An 18360-nucleotide genomic window follows, 5' to 3' on the forward strand; every position below is an offset into this window, starting at 1 on the left:
TTCCAATAGCAAAAGGGCTGGCCACAATATATGGCAGCATCAGGTTCAAAATTGTGATGCTGATAATGAGAAGATATGACTTTTTTAAGAAACTAAATACAAGTATACAATAACTACTGGTCTCCATGACACGTACCTAGGAGTTAGGTACCTGGTGCAAATTATGATGAGCTTACAAATCTAGCTTAAACTTGTTTTCCTTTAGCGGAATTCATGGTTACTGACTTTTCATAAACAAATTTCCGTGATGTTGTTAGTAGGTTTACGATAAGTTCGAAGACTGCCCCATTAGAGTTCGCAGTCAGTCCCGCCGCGCACCCGCAAGCCATAAAATGTACTTCGTGTTACGTAGGAGTAAACAACTCCGACGCGCGGTTACGATTGTGTGAGTTATGCTCACTTCTCTCGTAGAAATAGCACTGCTGTGAAAGCATGACACACAATGCATTTGCAGAGACAACGAACGCATTCTACCGCACTCTAGCCGGGTGGCCATGTCCAATGATTAATAACAAAAATGGAGTCTTTGCACAGGTTGCCAATACAGCCTTCTCGCGCGTACAGGAACAGCGTTCAACGCCGATTTCACAACCCACGTAAAAGTCGCTCTCTGTGCAGTGCACGTATCTTAATTTCTAAGGGCTCTTCAAGCTACTAGATGCTGTCACTGCACGCAGGGAAGGTGAAAGACGAGATGCTCAAAGGAAGGAGGAAACCCGGTGTCAAGACAAATTATTCAACGAGCAAGAGCAGTTCTGTCAGACGGCCAGCAAAAGGGTGTTAGAGGCGCACTTCTAGTTCTCAAAGCGCTGCGTCTCCCCACCGCCAATTTACTACCTACCAACCGTCGGCGGAGTGTGTGAACCATTTGGAATTTGTGTCTTCCGTATGTATATACCGATAATTTCTGCTCAAACCCTCTAACTTCACATTCCTTGAAACTTCAAATTAATAACGTCTTACGCTTGCGTTTGACAATGGTTCACACGTTGAACAAGATTTTTTTATTCGCAATGCCAGTAAATAGAAAACCAACATCGTAATAGCGAGTTCTGGTAGCGAATGCTCTCATTTAGCGGGGCATTTCATCGTCTTATTTAACTAAAAGGACGAGGGACGTTGTAGAGCTCGCTGACAGCGAGCACACTTCTGCTCTGGCTACGACACCAAATACTTTAAGTGCGGCGTCCTGCGTTGTTAGCACTATCACCATGTGTGTGGGCCATCTGACAGCTCTAGCTCTGCTTAGGTTATGTGATCGCACACACTAGCACACGAGCACACGAGCACGCAATCCGATCCACAGCAAAACAAAATCAGTCAAGCACGTTGTTTGCGTGAAAATGGCGTAGGTGCCTTCCGCCCAGCGCTGGAAAGAGTTTAGAACTCTTCTTTTTCCTTTTCCAAGTTCGGGCGGAAAACTACAGACAGCCTGTAAATGTAGGTTCTTAGTGACACTTTCTTACAGCCTTTGTACGAAATAGAATGTATGGTGATGAAGAAGGGATAAAGGTATTCTGTTTTGTTCTTGTCTTTTTTTTTCGTAAATACGACGTGCTTCCTTAGGCACTGAAGAGTGTCACAGTCCAACAAATTTACAGTTCGGCGTGACTGAGTACTCATAGAGCACGCCAAATACTTTCAGCACAGGCAGTGGTTGTTGAAGAATAATTATAGACTATCCACCTACGCAGTTGGCCACAGACAACATCAGAAGTCGTTGCTCCACCTCTTTTTGCGCAGCTTTAAACAGCTCTGAGGGAAAACAACGCGGCCAACATGCCTGATGGTCATGCTATGAAAATTCACGAAGGGCGCCAACGAACGTTACCTAGCTATTCGCGCGAAGTGGGACAACCGAACCAACCTGACAAACCAAGCCCTGTTGGCTGAAGGGCGCAGTTCTTAATAAAGAACATTCGCTTAATACGTGTCCCAGGATAGTGGGAATCAAACAAGCAATTTCGTCCCCATAAACATGCATTAATGATCTCTGTGTAGCACGATTCGGCACAGTCATAGGCGCACGAGAAAAAAAAGTAAACAGCCCAGAAAATTGGAACTTAGATATGATGACCGTAGTAAAAAAAGCATAAGCACCGCTTACCAGCGGTGAAGAGACCTGTTACAAAATTCAATGTTCCACTAAGCGCGACAGAAGATATTATTAAGAAGGGGGGGGGGGGGGGGGGAGGTCGAAACGAGATACGAAATTCTGTGTATATTTTGTGCAAGGAGCACAGCTTAGAATAACACGATAATGACGCAAACGGGTGCGCTTTCGAGTATCTAGAGCGCCAAAAACAATCCTCGAAATGCCCTCTAGCGTCTCTTGCACCCCGCTACAACCAGGCTGTCAACCAACTCGTGAAAAATACTTCTCGCACTATTTCCTCTTACTCTACAGGCATTTCGTTCATCGTAGTATGTGTATACATATATATGTATATTTCTTCACTTCAGAGAGTGATAAAACACCCTAACAGTGGTAACACGGGCGCTCATTGCGCACGTTTGACTGCATGCCTGAAAGGGGGAGAGGTAGGCCTTGCGTTGTGCATACCCGGGCGTTGCTTCCCACCTCTACACGGAAAGGGAAGACAACGTAAAAGAGGTCAGTCGCCCCTGACTGGGCAAGAACGACAGCCGTGCAGGGGCTACAGCCAGAGCGAAAACAAATTTCCATTTACACTTACTAGACGTCTGGAGCATATCTCGCACAAAAAACGGAATGGGCGATGACAATAGCAGGTAAATTCATTCTACGTTACAATAAAGGCGTCTTGTCACATTATTCACCGTAGAGCCTCGAATTATGCCTTTTGATAGTTTCTTTAGACGTATGTTCACATTCATAGGGTATCTTCTTCTGATGTCTGGTAACAGAAAGTGTCACAGGAAAATCAATTCAGCAATGACATCGCGTCATTCCCTTTGTCAGTGTGAAGCGATTGCAGGTGGGGCTGCCGGCGCAAAAAGAGAGAAGGATAGTTTCCGGACGTGCAACAACGCGAGCAGCACGGGTGCAGAGACCGCTCTCACCTCCCCCAAGGGGATGCAAGCACACTGCGCATGGCAAGATCAACACGGGCGCTCGAGCCAAAATGCAGGGCGCAAAGATGTCTCTGTATATGTAAGTTTGTGTGTATATGTATATATAGAATCTCGCACATCCACACAGCAAAGTACACTTCTTAATCACACGACGCACACTCGGAGAGGTTGGAGGAGAAATAGATACAGAGATAAAGGCCAGTGGTATTGACGTGTATGTACAGATTGATTCGGGAACACGCGTTGTTTAAAAGGTTGAAGTAATCCCGAAGCTTCCCTACATTGGACGCCCCTGTGACGGCGGAGGGTGTGTACCCTGCTACAGGGAGCAATATAACTCTCAGCGGCGAGAAAGACCGAATGCTTGAGGCACCGCGTTAAACTGTATGATAAACAGAAGAAGTAAAAGAAAACTATTCTCACCTTCACAAAATTCTGGCCCTTATCATTAAATTGCTACTGAATGCAACAAGAAAATGTTCAGCCATTATAGGTGACACATTCTGGGCCAAAGGGACCTGGCAACAGTGCACACTGAGCACAAATATTGCCCGCAATGTGACGGCTGAACTCTTTCTTTCTCAGTTATTATGATGCAAGAAATATGCGCAGAGATGTAGCAATGTTGAGAAGTGCGCGCTACATTGCTTGGGTGGGATGCCCTTCAACCCGCTAATTTCATGGATGAACTCTGGACAACCTAACTTTCGGCGGTAGTATAATCAACAAAGTGCTCCCACTTGCGGAGCCGACTGGTCGTAGTGCCAAGTTCGATTTTGACGGGGCCATGAAGGCAACATCCGACTTTGCTTTGTTCCAAGTAATTTTCGGCCGCTCAAATATTATTACAGTTTTTTTGGCGGCAAGCAATCCTCCCATTACAGGTTAAATTTAAAAGAACGCATTTCCAACAATCCCTTTAATTACAAACCCCCCACTACCGGCTGCAAATTCGTCCTGGTGTACGTGGAGGAGAGGACAAAAAAGTACACCAAGTATGCTGACTCCACGTCAAAGGGGTCCTCCTTGTAAAACACAGGGGAGCATTTCACCATTGCGGCGGCGTGGCCGCGGGAACTGTGCTTGTCTCAGCGATAAACCTTCAATCTTAGGTCTATATATGACTCAGAATCGGGCGAGTAGAGCTCAAATGAGCTCCTAGTGTTTCAGTGACAGCATCACAAACTACGATACGACCCATGTTTTGAGATATTTTTTTCAATCGTGACTACGCAAGGCGACAGCAGAGTAAGCTGCGCTTTCGTGCCGCTCTGTTACAACAACTACAAGACAGGCGACCCCGTGTTCTTGTCGATTGTGAGTTTGTTCTTAATAGTACAAGCGTGAAGCGTTGCATCCACATTTACGTTATTCGCCATAATCCAATCTAGTTATGTGTAGTTTCCGTAAGAATGGCATGCTTGTTATCACGGCACGGCAATGTTTCGATTGAAGCATAATTGTGTGTTGTCTTTATGGTCCCTTTAATTAAGCCACAGCTGTTCTTGACAACTGCGTGCCATCTGGTTGAAAGAGTAGTAGTCTAAAGCATTTCCATGAGACTGGTGGATTTCTACGCGCTGTGTTAAGTGATGTTCACGCATTTACAAGCACCACCATATCTACAAACAACGCCAGTTGTTTCCTTTATGGAGAAATACTGTCAGATGCTCCGTAAAAATATGGACTTTATTGCCGCAAAACTTAGGTATGAGGCAATTCAGGCGCCGCCTCCCTAGAGCGCCGCATACAAGATCGTAAAATATTAGAACTGAATCGCTGAAATTATATGGAATAAACCAGAAACACCCGCCATAAACGTTGACTTTCCATAATCTCACTCTCTGATTGGAACGTAGAGATGGCTAAAAATCTCTTCAACGCTCCGACACTGGTCGGACCAAAAATGCCCTGAATTTTACCACACCACGTGTCAGAGGCTTCACTAAGGTGCAGGGCTGATCCAAATATTTGCCTGCTCCTTCACATCTTGGGGAACCCCCACCGATTTCTGATGTTGCCCGTGGGGCTAGAAAGATGGAACAATGCGTCATCGATGTCTACGTTCAGTGCGTGCGGGAAGCTGGAGTTCCACTCGGAAATAATCGGCGAGGTTTAAGTAAGGAGGGAGAGGTAGCAAGCATGTGGTCAGAAATCTCACCTCGCTTTGTACACAAACGTGCGCCACAGTGTGTAAACGGAGAGCTTATAGGCGTTGGATGGGTTACGTTTCGTGTTGGCTATTCACAAGAGGAAATTCCAAGACACGCCCATCGACTTCCTCTTTTAGACGAAGTGAAGGGCTAGATGGCAGTGCCGAGAAATTGTGGTAACATTCCGAGAAGCAATTAGGGCACTCAAGCGCGCCTACAACGGGCAGCGATGGAAGAATACGCGTGCTACATTTGCTCTCGTTTGGAAACTTAGCGCTGAGAAAAGAAGCATTTGGACGCGGAGGCATGACCACAGCCAAGCGGGTAGATAGACACAAGGGGCCGCCGTGACTCTGGACAAAATTTGTTCGAGATTAGTGTAACCTCTCTAGAGATCTGTGCGTAAGTAAATTTAGCTCAATTCACTAAATGTCGCACAGAAAGATCTCCCAAATGCCGGCTACACAGCCGATAAATCGCAACCCACCGCATTATATTACGCGGTATTCCTTATAGAAGTTCCAGACAGAGATCCTTCTGCATCCTCTCAATCACCAGAAAAACCTTTATCACGAATCAGTGGAGCAGTATGCGTAACTACAGCAATATGCCAAACGTATTATGAAGGTTGACTCTAAATGGAACTATTTTGTACAAAATGGATAAAAGGCGTTAAAAAAACAGACAGCCGTCTGGAAAAACTATTTCAACGATGAAGCCGCCCATTGTGAGGAAGGTTTATAATTTCTTGTAGTAATCGTGGAATTGTTCCCAAGTTTTCATTTAAGATAACCGTTGATAGCGTACAACATGCTCCAAGCCATGTGCAACTACTTGTACGTGAAGATATCATTATCCGCGTCACGAATAAGGACAATCCGTGTTTAACCTGAAGAATACAGATTTTATAAACCTGCAATAGTGAATGTCTGAGGTGCCACCGTATCAAAGTTACGACTATACGTACGTATTAGGAAATTCTTTCGCAATGCTGAATTCGTTAAAAACGGTGCAAGCATTGATATATCTTACAATGATGCATTTATGCTACTAAATCTAAAAAAAAGGAATGTTTTGCTTATCCTGCCTTTGAGCCCTACAATGAATTCGGAAAAATCTGTAACTGCAACAGTACTTCGCATTCGCGGAGCTTTGAAGCTCACCCGACAGCAAACAATCACATCTTAATCCCAGCTTTAGCCCGCTTAACCAAATTTTTCTCCACTAACAAATTCCGTAGGAAAGGGAAAAATTATTTGATAGAATGCTCAAAAAACAGCTATAGCATACAGAGACAAAAAAAATGATATTTTTTGGTTCAGAGGTGTAGCAGCAGCGCCGCTTAAGTCCCGCTAATAGTGACTGGAGATGCATGGGTCGTTGTAGTTCTTTCGAAGGATGCGATGTCACGACAGTTTGCCCGCTTGGCGGTGAAACAGTAACCGAAAGGCACGGCAGCTAGACTACGTGGACGAGTACGAATTCGCGGGCAAGTGTCCCACGCCAGGTAGCGGAACCACTTCGGCAGGAAAAATAATCCTATTAAATGGCGGTCAGCACAGCTTCCGCTCTGCGCCTACGCTTGCGTCATCCACCAACAAGCAGAACGGAGGATTCACCAAAAATAACTTGCGCTCAGCAACAGCGAAATCTTCGCGTGAAGTTTCCACCAATACACGATTGGGACAGCGCAGGTGCACAAATGGGACAGCACAAACTTCCAGCTCCACTTCATTCGTCCTGTCTATATGTACAGAATTGTGTCTCTAATGCGGCCACCTCGACCAAGAAGGCAAACTTCACGGCAGCATTAGCGTGTTGAAAAAATCTTAGCCCGAAAGCGACACTTCGCCTTTCTTCTCTGCCAAAGAACGAACTCCTACAGAATAACTTGTTCTGTTCATACATGTCGTGCTAGTTGACATGCCATAATGTGTTGTTCGTTACAGACATACGGGTACGCGATACCTACTACGGATAAACTGGAGCCAATAGAGTTCTATTGGCTCCTTTTGCCTTCACCCCCAAAGACGTACAGCCTCGTGCATTTTTCCTTTGCATCACTATTATTACGGATATTTAGTGCATTCGATAAATTGAGTGGTTACCCTATACCTGAAAATACAACGTCGCCGTTAAGTGTTTTCGGTCGTGTGATGGAATCATGGGACGCGCACATATTTACTCACTCATCGTAACACTGTCTATACCTAGTAGCACCTTGACTTAAGGTATCAGCTCATAGAAAAAAGATGCGATAGAAATGACAAAGAAAAAAAACGTGTAGGCCCTTGCGGATAATAACAACATTGGCCAATTATAACAAAAATCCCTCCAAACATTCCACAAAGGATGGACGTGCTACAAACTTGGCGACGCCGTTCAACGAAACTTGGTTCCGAGTGGGCTATATCTAGTCATCGGCATAGGGTGGGCTGTGGCTTTTCATCGGCGTTGTCGTGTTGCCGAGCGCTAAGCGGGAAGTTTAACTTGCCACCGGCCGAGTTCGTGACCTTCAGGCTCCGCCCCCATTCGTCTACCCTCTTTGCGATGCGGGATCTATCATTTGACAGTTGAGCGCTTACTTACAAGTGCGCTAAATTGGTAGTCAATGCACCACTCGATATGCAAGGTGTTCAAAGGCCCTTCCGAAGGCCTTCGGACACTTTGCATATCGAGTAATACCTGCGCTACATGGCTGTTTCGATGGCCTTCCAACGACCTTCGAACCATGTATTTATCGAATGGCGCATTGACTATCTAGTGGCCGCACTTGTAAGTAAGCGCTCAACTGTCAATTGAAAGATGCCGTGTAGCACTGGCATAGCACAGGTATAAGCCACATGCCGCCGATATTTCTGAGTAGCATTTAAAAAAAAACTCTTTTTTGTTTACAATTTTTTGGGATTGACGTTTCAGCATTCTTTTCACCCGGAGAACCTGTTCGCACGCTGTCCGGAAGTACCCGAAATAGTTTAAAACATTCCACGCTCGAGCGCTCCGTTTTCTGTTCATCTAAAGTGACACGCGTAATAAAAACGCCTCTAGCTTGGCAGGTGCACTTTCCAAGGTACATAATTAAGACGTGCAGCGTTCATGCATCTGGGAGCTACCGGTTTGAGTTCCCCGCCGAACTCCGTTGCCACAAAACTGATGCGTGGATTGCGGTTTCCACTGCAGCTAGGCACACTTATTTCACGGCTGTTTGAGAGATAAATAAAATAACCGTAAAGAAAAAGTGACATTTTTGTTTTCTTCCCTTCTGAAAGCGTCGTAAACGAAAGTGTGTGTTTCTACAAAAAAGGGTCTCAGAGACTGTGAGATTTTTGAGCTCCGAGTTTGCTTTATAATGTTTGAGTTATCGTCTCTGCAAATTAGGTTTTGCATTTTTGTTATGTATTAAAAATTATTGCGCAACAAAAAAAAGTGTGCGCTCTTATTCAGCGACGTTGCGGTTGTTTTGTGCCATTCTGCCGGGTCAGCAGCCCATAATTTATCAGCCTAAAGTAGGATCATTTGGCAAGCAAGTTGCCGTGAAGAGCGGTACGCTCCATTTTAAAGCATGCACACGCATACACACGCGCATACACCCACGCATGCACGCGCACACACATAAAGTCTTCCCTAGCCAGTAGGTTGCCTCCGCGAGAAGCTAAATTCGTAACTCTCCAGGTTCGCTACTCATAGCCCTTGGCGAATGCTTTAGGCCCAAACATAAAGCCTGCGGTGGGAATTAATGGAGAATAAAGCGTAAATAAAATACCAGTTTTAAATTTCAAAAATTCTCTTGGTTTAGTGCAAACGGGAAGTATATAACAAAGTTTGCTCCTTTTCTCACGTGCGCTCCCGCCGTCGGCGACATAAACAGGCTGAATAAATCACATATTTATTGAGAACCTCCAAAACCTCAAATAGAGCACCTGCACGTAACGACCGTTTCTTGTGAAGTATTAACAGTAAGCGCACCAGTACAAATCTTTCGTCAACGGGTACGCAGTTCGCAGGTACAAATCGCTTCCTCCACGCCATCGGCACGCACTCCATCACATTTTCGTAAGCTTTGCGTTGTTGCGAACCAGAGACTCGGAACGTTCCTTCGATTTTGCGTTTTTACTTTTGTGAGAAAATCGATCACCACGTGAAAGAAAAAATCAACCTGCTGTTATTTGGGTTCAGCGCATTTAATCGGGACGTCAAAATCCTCTTCAAACTTGTTTCCGCAGTTCTCTGCCAGGAAGTAAAAGAAAAAAAATCCCCGCTTCATTCCAATTTAATCCGCGAAAACGCTGTCTTTTTTACATTCGATGATTCAGAAGTCAACTGAATGTTAAGACGGGAACATCGGTATCCTGATGAGAAGTCCGCTCAACCATACGGTTACCGGAATCGGGAAGAGCAAAAACACGTCTCAAGAACACGATGCATAAAGTACCGCCCTCTCTTTCCACTTGGTGTTCTTACGGGCAGAACAAGCGTCTCACGCTCAACTTGGAAAAAAGACATATGTATACCTGGTTCCGTAGGCCCACACACCACAGAACAAATGTATGCGACACGTGGTTCCTTGTTTAACGTATTTGCTTGCAAGAGCTCAGCGTAGCCAGCAGCGGAATACCCGAAGAAAAGGACAAACGAAACCCGGAGTGAACAAGACACAAGTTGACAGAGAGCAAAACAAAACAGAATACGCCAAGGGTAGGTGGCTAGGCGGAAAAAAAACACGGAGAACACGAGGAACAAACACGGAGGTCTCCGTTCTTTCGTGTTTGCCTAGCCGCTGCCTCCATCCACGTTGTTTCGGCGAGGTGGGTCCGATAATCTAATTTATAGAGCCTGGCTTTCCATCGCCCAGGCCAAATGGAAAGAGGGGGAGGTGAGGGGTGGGGAGTGGATATTTTGAGAAGAACTTGTCCTCTTCTCTTCGTGCTTTTTTATATCAATTTGAGGCTCCCTTATTTTTCCCCACATCAATCTAACTGGGCAACGATAGCAAAGTTCTCACGGCGCGTCCATATCCAAGGCGCAGCTACCCGCACTTCCAGGAGAGCGATAAAAAAGTGAACGAAAAACAACCAGCAGCCGAAAGGGCTGGACACCAGAACCAGGGGAATTTTTTTCCCCCTCTAGTGCATATAGGAGCGCGAGGTCGAGGGGCAATCGGCAAATTTTTTTGTACTTTTTCAACCCGATTTTCGCCACTGTTTCTTTTTTCTTTTGCTCGTATGATAGCAATTTTCCCGGAGCATATATTTTAGCTGATTTCGATCTTCACCGTTCTTTTTCTCAGCGTTCGCAACCGACGTGCTCTTTTATCACGTGGAAGAAAGAGGTGGCTGCGTGATAAAGTGCAGCGGCGGCCGTTCCTTTAAATGTTACAAGTGCAAAGTGGGGAGCTTCACTAAAGAAGCGCGTTGCACCAGGAGTTCAGCGTTCGTCATTACCCCGCGGCGATGGGGATATCAATTCCTTTAGAGATGTGTTTGCACTTGTTGGTATTCGTGTTTGCACGGGGAAAATTGAATAAGCAGCGACGAGGAAAGTATCCCCGCACCATTCCGGTTTGTTTGGTCTTTTAGCTTTTGAAGTCTCCCTTTTTCTCTTTCTTGAATGCGCTCATCCTTGACCGTCTCGTATTTGCGTTGAAAACCGTGAGCTGCGAGTTCTGCGTGTGTGCGCTGGGTAATTTTCGCGGTGAACTTTTTTTCCGTTTTGGATCAAGGTTTTTGGTGACTGCAGTAATATCCCGAGGTCAGTCTTTAAATTTAGCGAGGACTCGAGCGGGTAATTAAATGTTCTGGTGCAGGTAAAGCGCAAAAAAAGGAGGGGAACGAGAAAAATCTTGTTTTCACTGTCATTTAAAGAGGCTGGGTTATAAAACACGCTGATGGAAGTGAAACATTAGGCACCGCCTTCGCAACACAGTGCAGCGACGAAGGGTTCGCGCCAAGGAGCTGGTTGGAGATAAACGTATAATTATTATTGTTCAACCCAATACCCGTGAAATAATTGTATTCTTTATATTCCTTTTCACCAAGCGTAATGACTGGTGCTACTGAGGATATTCGAAGGCATCATTAAATTAAAATGCATCACTAAACGGTAAATGCCGTTTCTGTATCAGGGATGTTTAGAATTGGTCTGCATCGTTATCTGCACCATCTTTTAAGGGCGATCATATGCACTCGCCTTCGTTATACAAGCCAGTTTTTGTATCGTTTTCTATTCTTCATCTTTTTGCTTTTTTTTTTCGACGTGCACCCGGTATTCCCATCCTCTCGAGCTGCTGCGTTAATGAAACCATTTGTAAGACGGATTGCTTCTTGACTAGATACAAATTTATGGACTATGTTTAACAGTACGCTGCGCTTCTCTTTTTTTTTTTTTGCCTAGACTGAAGTTTTAAGCTTGCCTACAACTTCATTGACAGGGCGATTACGCGTCACGTTATGCGCTGATTGCTGAACGCCTGCACCGGCATTGTAGTAACGCTGCGATACTACTTCCGTCGGGTTGGGCTAACCCGCTTTATTTCAGAAAGAGGGGACAACAGCAAAACAAAACAAAAATTGCGACCACGTAACACTTCGTTATGACAATTCTAGTCGGCACTTATCCTAATTGAACTGTTCGAACAGAGAAACCATTTTTTTTTTTTTGCACACAAAAGCATCCTTTCTTGCTAAAAACCTCGGCACTGTGTGGGGGAAGGCTGCCAGTTGTAGCCTACATCTCCGCCCCATGTATCCCCACGGTTCGATCGTACCGGAACGCTTGTGGTCGAGTAATCGCTGCTACCGACGGAAGCTAATCTATCAAGGAGAGGGAAGAGTGCACTACTTGATCCAGACACGTGATTCGCGCTATGGCATTGCGTGTTGCATAAACATGCTCACGGTGAGTGATGTTACGTAGCGCAAATCCTGTTTGTGCGTCAAACTGTATGCAAGTTCCCGCCACTCGTTCATTTGTTCCGTCAGATAGCAGTGATTGGTCAACGGAATGCGCTGCCAGAAGATTAATCCACTGGCGTCTCGAAGAAATACCGCATATCAAGAAAACAATAACAAATCGAGGTGACTTTGAGAATCCGGCAACGAATAAGTTGAGCCCAACAATCCTGTTGATTTTTCGTCCATTCAGTAGACAATATAAATCCCGCTTAGTGATAACACTCCTAATCGGAAGTCTCGCAATGATTGATACGCGTCAAATGTAGGTGCTTGATAAGTAAAGCTCAAAAGGCCTCGTTCATGAACACATCATTTGCAACGCCGTAATGCGTGATCAGTGGCTCGCAAAAGCCGGCCAATACCACTCAGAGACACACGGAACAATCCTAGGTGCACAAAAAAAGCAGCAAGCATGCATTTACGGGAAATGTCAGTCTTAGTTTGGACCACAAATGCACCACTACCGCTTTTTGGCACTCTCCACACAGGATGCTGCACATGCGGTGCCAACCGCCATATCGTTGTCTTCGTTATTTTTTGTGTCGTCCTTCCGTGCTGCCGGAATATGTTATTTTGCACTCTTTGTGTATTTGCTTTTGTGTTCTTGCTCCGCGCCTTTTTTTCTGAGCCATTAAAATCCTGTGCGTTTTACTTTCATTTGTCGACCGTATCGAGCTATTCTATATGTAGTTCAAGGACCAAAAACCTTTTTGAGGGCTCTGCGCGTGCACACCCGTATACGGCTGAATTTGACCAAACAAAACTTTCCTAACCGCCCAACCGTGGAAACGCTCTGGAAACAAACACGTAAACCCCGCTGGACACGTCGTGCGTGACAGGATAACACATACTGTCGACGATGTGATTCCTCAACGGCACGGCACTGCAACGTCTGCGCCAAGTCAGCGCCGCTTATTGGTTTACTCTGAAGAATACACAGATATTCCTAGCCACTTCTAAGCAAGCCACGCTGCTCGGCGCCGCGGCGTGTAGTAGCCCCCGTGCCTGCCACGCTGACTACCGGTGCACAAGTCCGCCCAATCTTTCTGTCCACTGCAAATAATGAAATGTTCCCCAGAAATTTTATACTCCTTTCATTAAAAAGTACTGGCGTTGTGATACTTTTTCAGCCGCTGAACGCGCGTGAAGAAGCGCACTGGTGAATGTTCTTGCCGTTAAACAGTGGTGGTGAGTGACTAGGTTTGTGAATTCCGACGCTTCAGCGTTATACACTACTACGAGGATTGGATGCTCACATAGGCCACCGGTGGCAAAACGCGCCCTAACGAACCGTATTCCCCTCTTTGTGGATCCACGTACAGTTCGTGGCTGCCAAGGAGGCTAGACGTCATTTCGCTATTTAAGCAGCAGAATTGTGTCGTATCGTAAACGGTGTTTGCGTTTTACAAGCCTCAAAGGAGTCTAAACTGTGCGTTACGTCTGCTATGGTCTGCTATGGTCTGCTATAACAAATGCAACTAGGCATGCAGACCCCAGGTTCTTGTAGGAGCTCGAAGGTGTTTGGGTTTGTGGTTAAATAAGGACGCCTCATCCTAATTGATAACTATATTTTTCTATAAGGTAAGGCTGCCTGCCACTTAATAAGAAGCTTCCCTAAGTAATTTGGGCTTAGCTTTGCTGGTGGCGTCCTTGTTGCCCTTCCAAGTTTAAATTTCTAATGATGTGCGAGTCAAACAAGCTCATATCTAGCAGCGCTGACTGTAACATCTCTTGTTTCATTTTGAAGGACTTTATTAGCTCCAGAAATAAAAAAAGCCCGCAGAAAAACATGAAACAGCGACCTATACGCTTGGGAAATTGACAGTGCTAACAAAAGAAAAAAATGATTTGAAACTGCCACATATCAATTTTAAGGTGACTTCGGTGAATGACTGAAGGTGCGGCCACTTATCATTTCTGACAACTGGAGAGTAGAGAATAGGAGGAGGGATAAAGGTGGCTGTTATATACAATTACAGTTTTCTTGTGTGCATGCACGTGCGCATGCACGTGTCTCTGTGTGTTTGCCTGTTTATAAGAACTACGTCCGGCGGTCTTGCTCAACATAAATCGTTTGCGCCAATAAACGTGTTGTGAATCCCCGTTTCCTCTCTTCAACGGCTCAAAACAAAAACTTACGGTTAGCAGGCGTAAACTGTATTGTGTCACCCCGGCGGATATGGCTCAATAACACCTTCAGAATCTGCTATGGCTATTTCTGTTCGGCAGGATGCTGTCAAACTGCGGAACTTTTTTAATTGGATTTTACGATTTGGCTGCGGCTACAATGGTGTGGTGATGATTTTGTTAGCCAGCGCATGAAAAAAATTGCGGACGATTACAGCCAGGCACTTTCCTGGCAGGTAGGAATTCAAATCGAGATAGCGTTTTTTGTTCAAAGTTGACGGCCTCCCTGCGATGAGTTACATTTTTTAGATATTTAATCCGGCAACCCGCCAAATCATTCCATTTATACTTATTTGGGGCAGTGGCCAACTATGTTGCCCAAGGAAAATAGCACTACGTTGAATAAGCATTCACACCCCATTCTCTACCGGCAGTGTCGGTTCAATTTCCCCTCGAACTCCCGCGAGTAAAGGCAGCGGTCGATGGCTACGCGTGGTTACGGCCTTACTCAGCAGGCGCTGCATCAAGATTGAAACTAAGTCGATCTTTTTAAGGCGCCTGTGGCAACACATTTAGTTGGTTGCCGAAGATGGAGCAAAATGAAGGAACGGCGTGCCATGCATACCTTTGCAATCGACCCTAAATTGGGCGCCTTCAATGTTTGGGTAAAGACGTACCACGGGGGTGATGTTCGCCTGTGATTGCATGACAGCGTCAACTGGCGCGGCACGCGGCTTTTCTGAACGTTGGTGCCCAGCAACCTTTCTTCTTAGCTTCTCCCTTAGTCGCTGGCTGCGTGAAGTGTCCGGAAATTGCTTGAGACGCACCGCTGGCGGCCTCGTCATCGCGGACGATGGACGGACTCCGTTGTTCGCATCAGTCTGACCTATACAGCTCGCTACCCTCTACGAGCAAGGCGGGGTTTTTGAAAGGACATCTCGAACGATGAATCATACACTCCGTGCAAGCAACCTACTATAGCAAGGTGAGCCTTCGCACAGAACAACGAGCTTCAACTTCCCAGCTGTGTTTGTGGCCTCCTCCATGTGGACTCAAGACAATGTCGACCACTGGGCCTGTTACATTACCTAGGCAGTCGTGACAAGCGCGCGCCAACAATAGAAAACAATAAACGTTGCGTTACCAGAGCGGTACAGCAAAAGCTAAAAGAGAATGGCCGCAACAAGGCTGCGCGTGTGCAGAATAGGAAAAGCTTGGTTATACCGCTTGGTGGTTCCTAAATTCATTTTCGTGTCGTTACTCTATGACTGATGTAGTTACACAAGGCATAAAGTCGCATTTTCTGATTTATGCGCTTAGGGCATAGATAGGCTGACTCTGCCAATGAAGTGGCGACACCAAGTTTAGAAGCAAGAAAAAGTAGTGAGAAGAAAATTTTAGTAGTCATTTAACAGCTTTGAAGTTTGGGGAAAGGTTTTTTTTTTCTGGCGAGGAAGCGAAGTGAGTAATTGTATTCTATTGCAAACTTAAAAACAGCACGTTCAACCGTGCTCATCCTTGCAGCCCTTGGTGATATAATAACGAGATCGCATAAAGTTCCCGATTTCACCACCTCGACGACAGAAAAAGTCTTCTCATACCCGTTACCAGCCAATCAGAGACGTCCTCGTTCCGTACTCGATTTTCTGCCATGCTAGCAAAGTCATCATTCGTGTGTACGGCGTCGAGAATGGCATCTCTGATCGTTTTTGCGCAAGCCTTGACGAAGCACGCCAGCATGTCGACATGATGTTGAGCGCGTCTTTCTGATGTACGTACAAACTGCATGTACACCAAAGAAGCGGCCGAGCTCGCGCGGACGACGGCGCTATTATCGCGTCACGGATACGCGAATTCGCGTGTAGCACCGACGCTTCGCGCTCTGCGGGCGTGCACGGTCACCCATTAATCGCGGCTACAGCCCCCAAAAGGGAGCAGCCCCGAAACCGCACATAAAGTATCCAGCATGAGGAAATGTTCTAAAGATTAGAAAGAATTACAATCGTTAAGAACATACATATTCATCAAACCCAAAGCAACGACAAGAGAGGCGCATAACAAAACGGTGCCCCTACTCCTTCAAGGCGAGTGCGTACAATCACACAACGCACGATCGTGCCTTGGAGACCGTGTCTTGGATTGCAATTCACCCGGCAAGTTTGATGATAGTCAGTGTTAGTCGCGGTGGGGAAAGAGATAAAAACAAACAGACACGCGGCTAGTTCTTCTACCCGCCGCGGAGGAGGAGGCAGGGAGAATAGCGCGTGGAGGCCGCAGGAGGCGACGTCACTCGGTGGACGTCCGCTTCAGTCGGCCTCGTGGTCCCTGGCGAGAAGGCCACGCATGAGTTCCAGCGGCAGCGGGAACACAATGGTGGAGTTCTTCTCCGCCGCGATGGAGGTGAGCGTCTGCAGGTAACGCAGCTGCAGCGCGGATGGAGATTCGGCGATCACCTCGGCGGCTTCCTTGAGGGAACGCGATGCCCTCTGCTCGCCCTCGGCGGCGATCACCTGCGTGGAGGGAAGAAGGGGGAGTCAGTCGCGAAACAGGGGTGAGAAGCATTCCCTACGGCAGGCAAAGGCACAAGAGCATCATGTGTATACGAGAGCAAAGCACCGTGAAGTTTGTTCACGTGTTGGCGATTCTGAATCCTTTTAGGTTTTCAATGCACCGAGAAGATGTGAGGAGGTGTCGTACAAAAAAAAATTTACAATTTCTAAAAACGTACGCATACCTTAGAACAAGTACACTCTTTAAAAATATGTATTTAGTCATTTTCGTCACATTGAACATGAATGGCTGATTGCTCGCCTTACAGGAGCGGGTCGGACGGATAGCGAGGCCTGATATGCGATTCGAGTAAACAAAAAGGCAGTCTGCATTCCGGCCACGCGCAAACTTTCAGCTTGCATGGCATGATATCGCAGCGCAGTCACATCGCATATTTGACCTGGTCGTTAGCTCACTTTGCTCCTTTGCCCGAAATGATTCGGAGCTCCGCGGTGGGGCAGATATGGGAGTGTTCGGATTGAAGCGAACCGATCTTGATTCAGCTCAAGCGGCCGGCGATGTTGGTTGAAGATAACACAGCTTTGCCCTGGCGTGAAAGTTTTGGGTATATTCTCTGCGCATTACTATGCTGAAACCGAACGTCAGCCGCCCGTAGCCCTACCGTCTCTTATTAGTGACCAAACTTCCTTACTACGATGGTCAGTTTGGAACAATCTGACCTTCGTATTGATTGATTGATTGTGGTGTTTAACGCGCCAAAACTACACCTAGGCTTTGAGGCGCGCTGTAGTGGAGGGCTCCGGATTAATTTTTACCACCTGGGAATGTTTAACGTGCGTCAAAATTTCGTCCAACGGGCGTTCTCGCTCTTCGCCGCGATAACAAAAGCCGCCACCGCGACCGCGATCTAACCCGCGTCCTTTGGGCTCAGCAGTACAACGCCTTAACCACTGAGGCACCGCGGCGGGTCAGACCTTTGTAACACATGCGCAGTTCTTTACTAACCACAAGGGTAAGTTTACACTGTCAAAACAACTACCAAAAACTGTCTTCAAGAATAAAAATACGGTTCTAGTCAAGTATACCGAACCAGCTACATGCTGTTCTGCTAAGCGCAAACTTGATAGCCACCTGAAAAGCAGCCAGACGGCTGTAATTGAGAGCCGTACAGCTCTCTAAAAAACTTATCACTTAAAGAAAACTTTGTCCTCACCCTAGATTTGAACCCGGGACGACAGCCTATCTAGGTAGGTCAATCGATTTAGCAGCCAAGCAAACAAGGACGTTGCATTGCGGGTATATGCCACATTTTCCGTTCGCAGAAACTCACTCCTCTTCCGGGGCCTCCCCTAAAATGGCTGTCAAGTTCTGAATGACGTAAAGCCATTTTGTTTCCACTCTTACGATGCCACAGATCGAGTAAGAGGTTGCTATGCAAAGTCGCCATGTAAAGCTAATCGCTCTTTCAGGGTCGGGATAATGTTCGGCACACTTAGCCCACCCCGAGTGAGGTCGACCCGAATACAGAAAAAAAGAATGAAAGACAAAGTTACTACGGAAACCGA

At 46.2% G+C, this 18360-nt stretch overlaps 1 protein-coding gene across 1 annotated transcript in view; it reads right to left on the reverse strand.

The window, feature by feature from the left end:
• Positions 1–12387: 12387 nt before the first annotated feature.
• Positions 12388–18360, reverse strand: part of LOC144139413 (band 7 protein AGAP004871-like) — a 564115-nt gene continuing 558142 nt past the window's right edge. Inside the window, exon 9 of the mRNA XM_077671753.1 lies at positions 12388–16794. Within this exon, the coding sequence (XP_077527879.1) occupies positions 16591–16794 (204 nt within the window). The 3' untranslated portion in view covers positions 12388–16590. The remainder of the gene's footprint in view (positions 16795–18360) is intronic.

This window comes from Haemaphysalis longicornis, unplaced genomic scaffold (assembly GCF_048455015.1).
Source record: "Haemaphysalis longicornis isolate Haplotype H1 unplaced genomic scaffold, Haemaphysalis longicornis Haplotype H1 scaffold_1, whole genome shotgun sequence".
Taxonomy (NCBI): Eukaryota; Metazoa; Arthropoda; class Arachnida; order Ixodida; family Ixodidae; genus Haemaphysalis; species Haemaphysalis longicornis.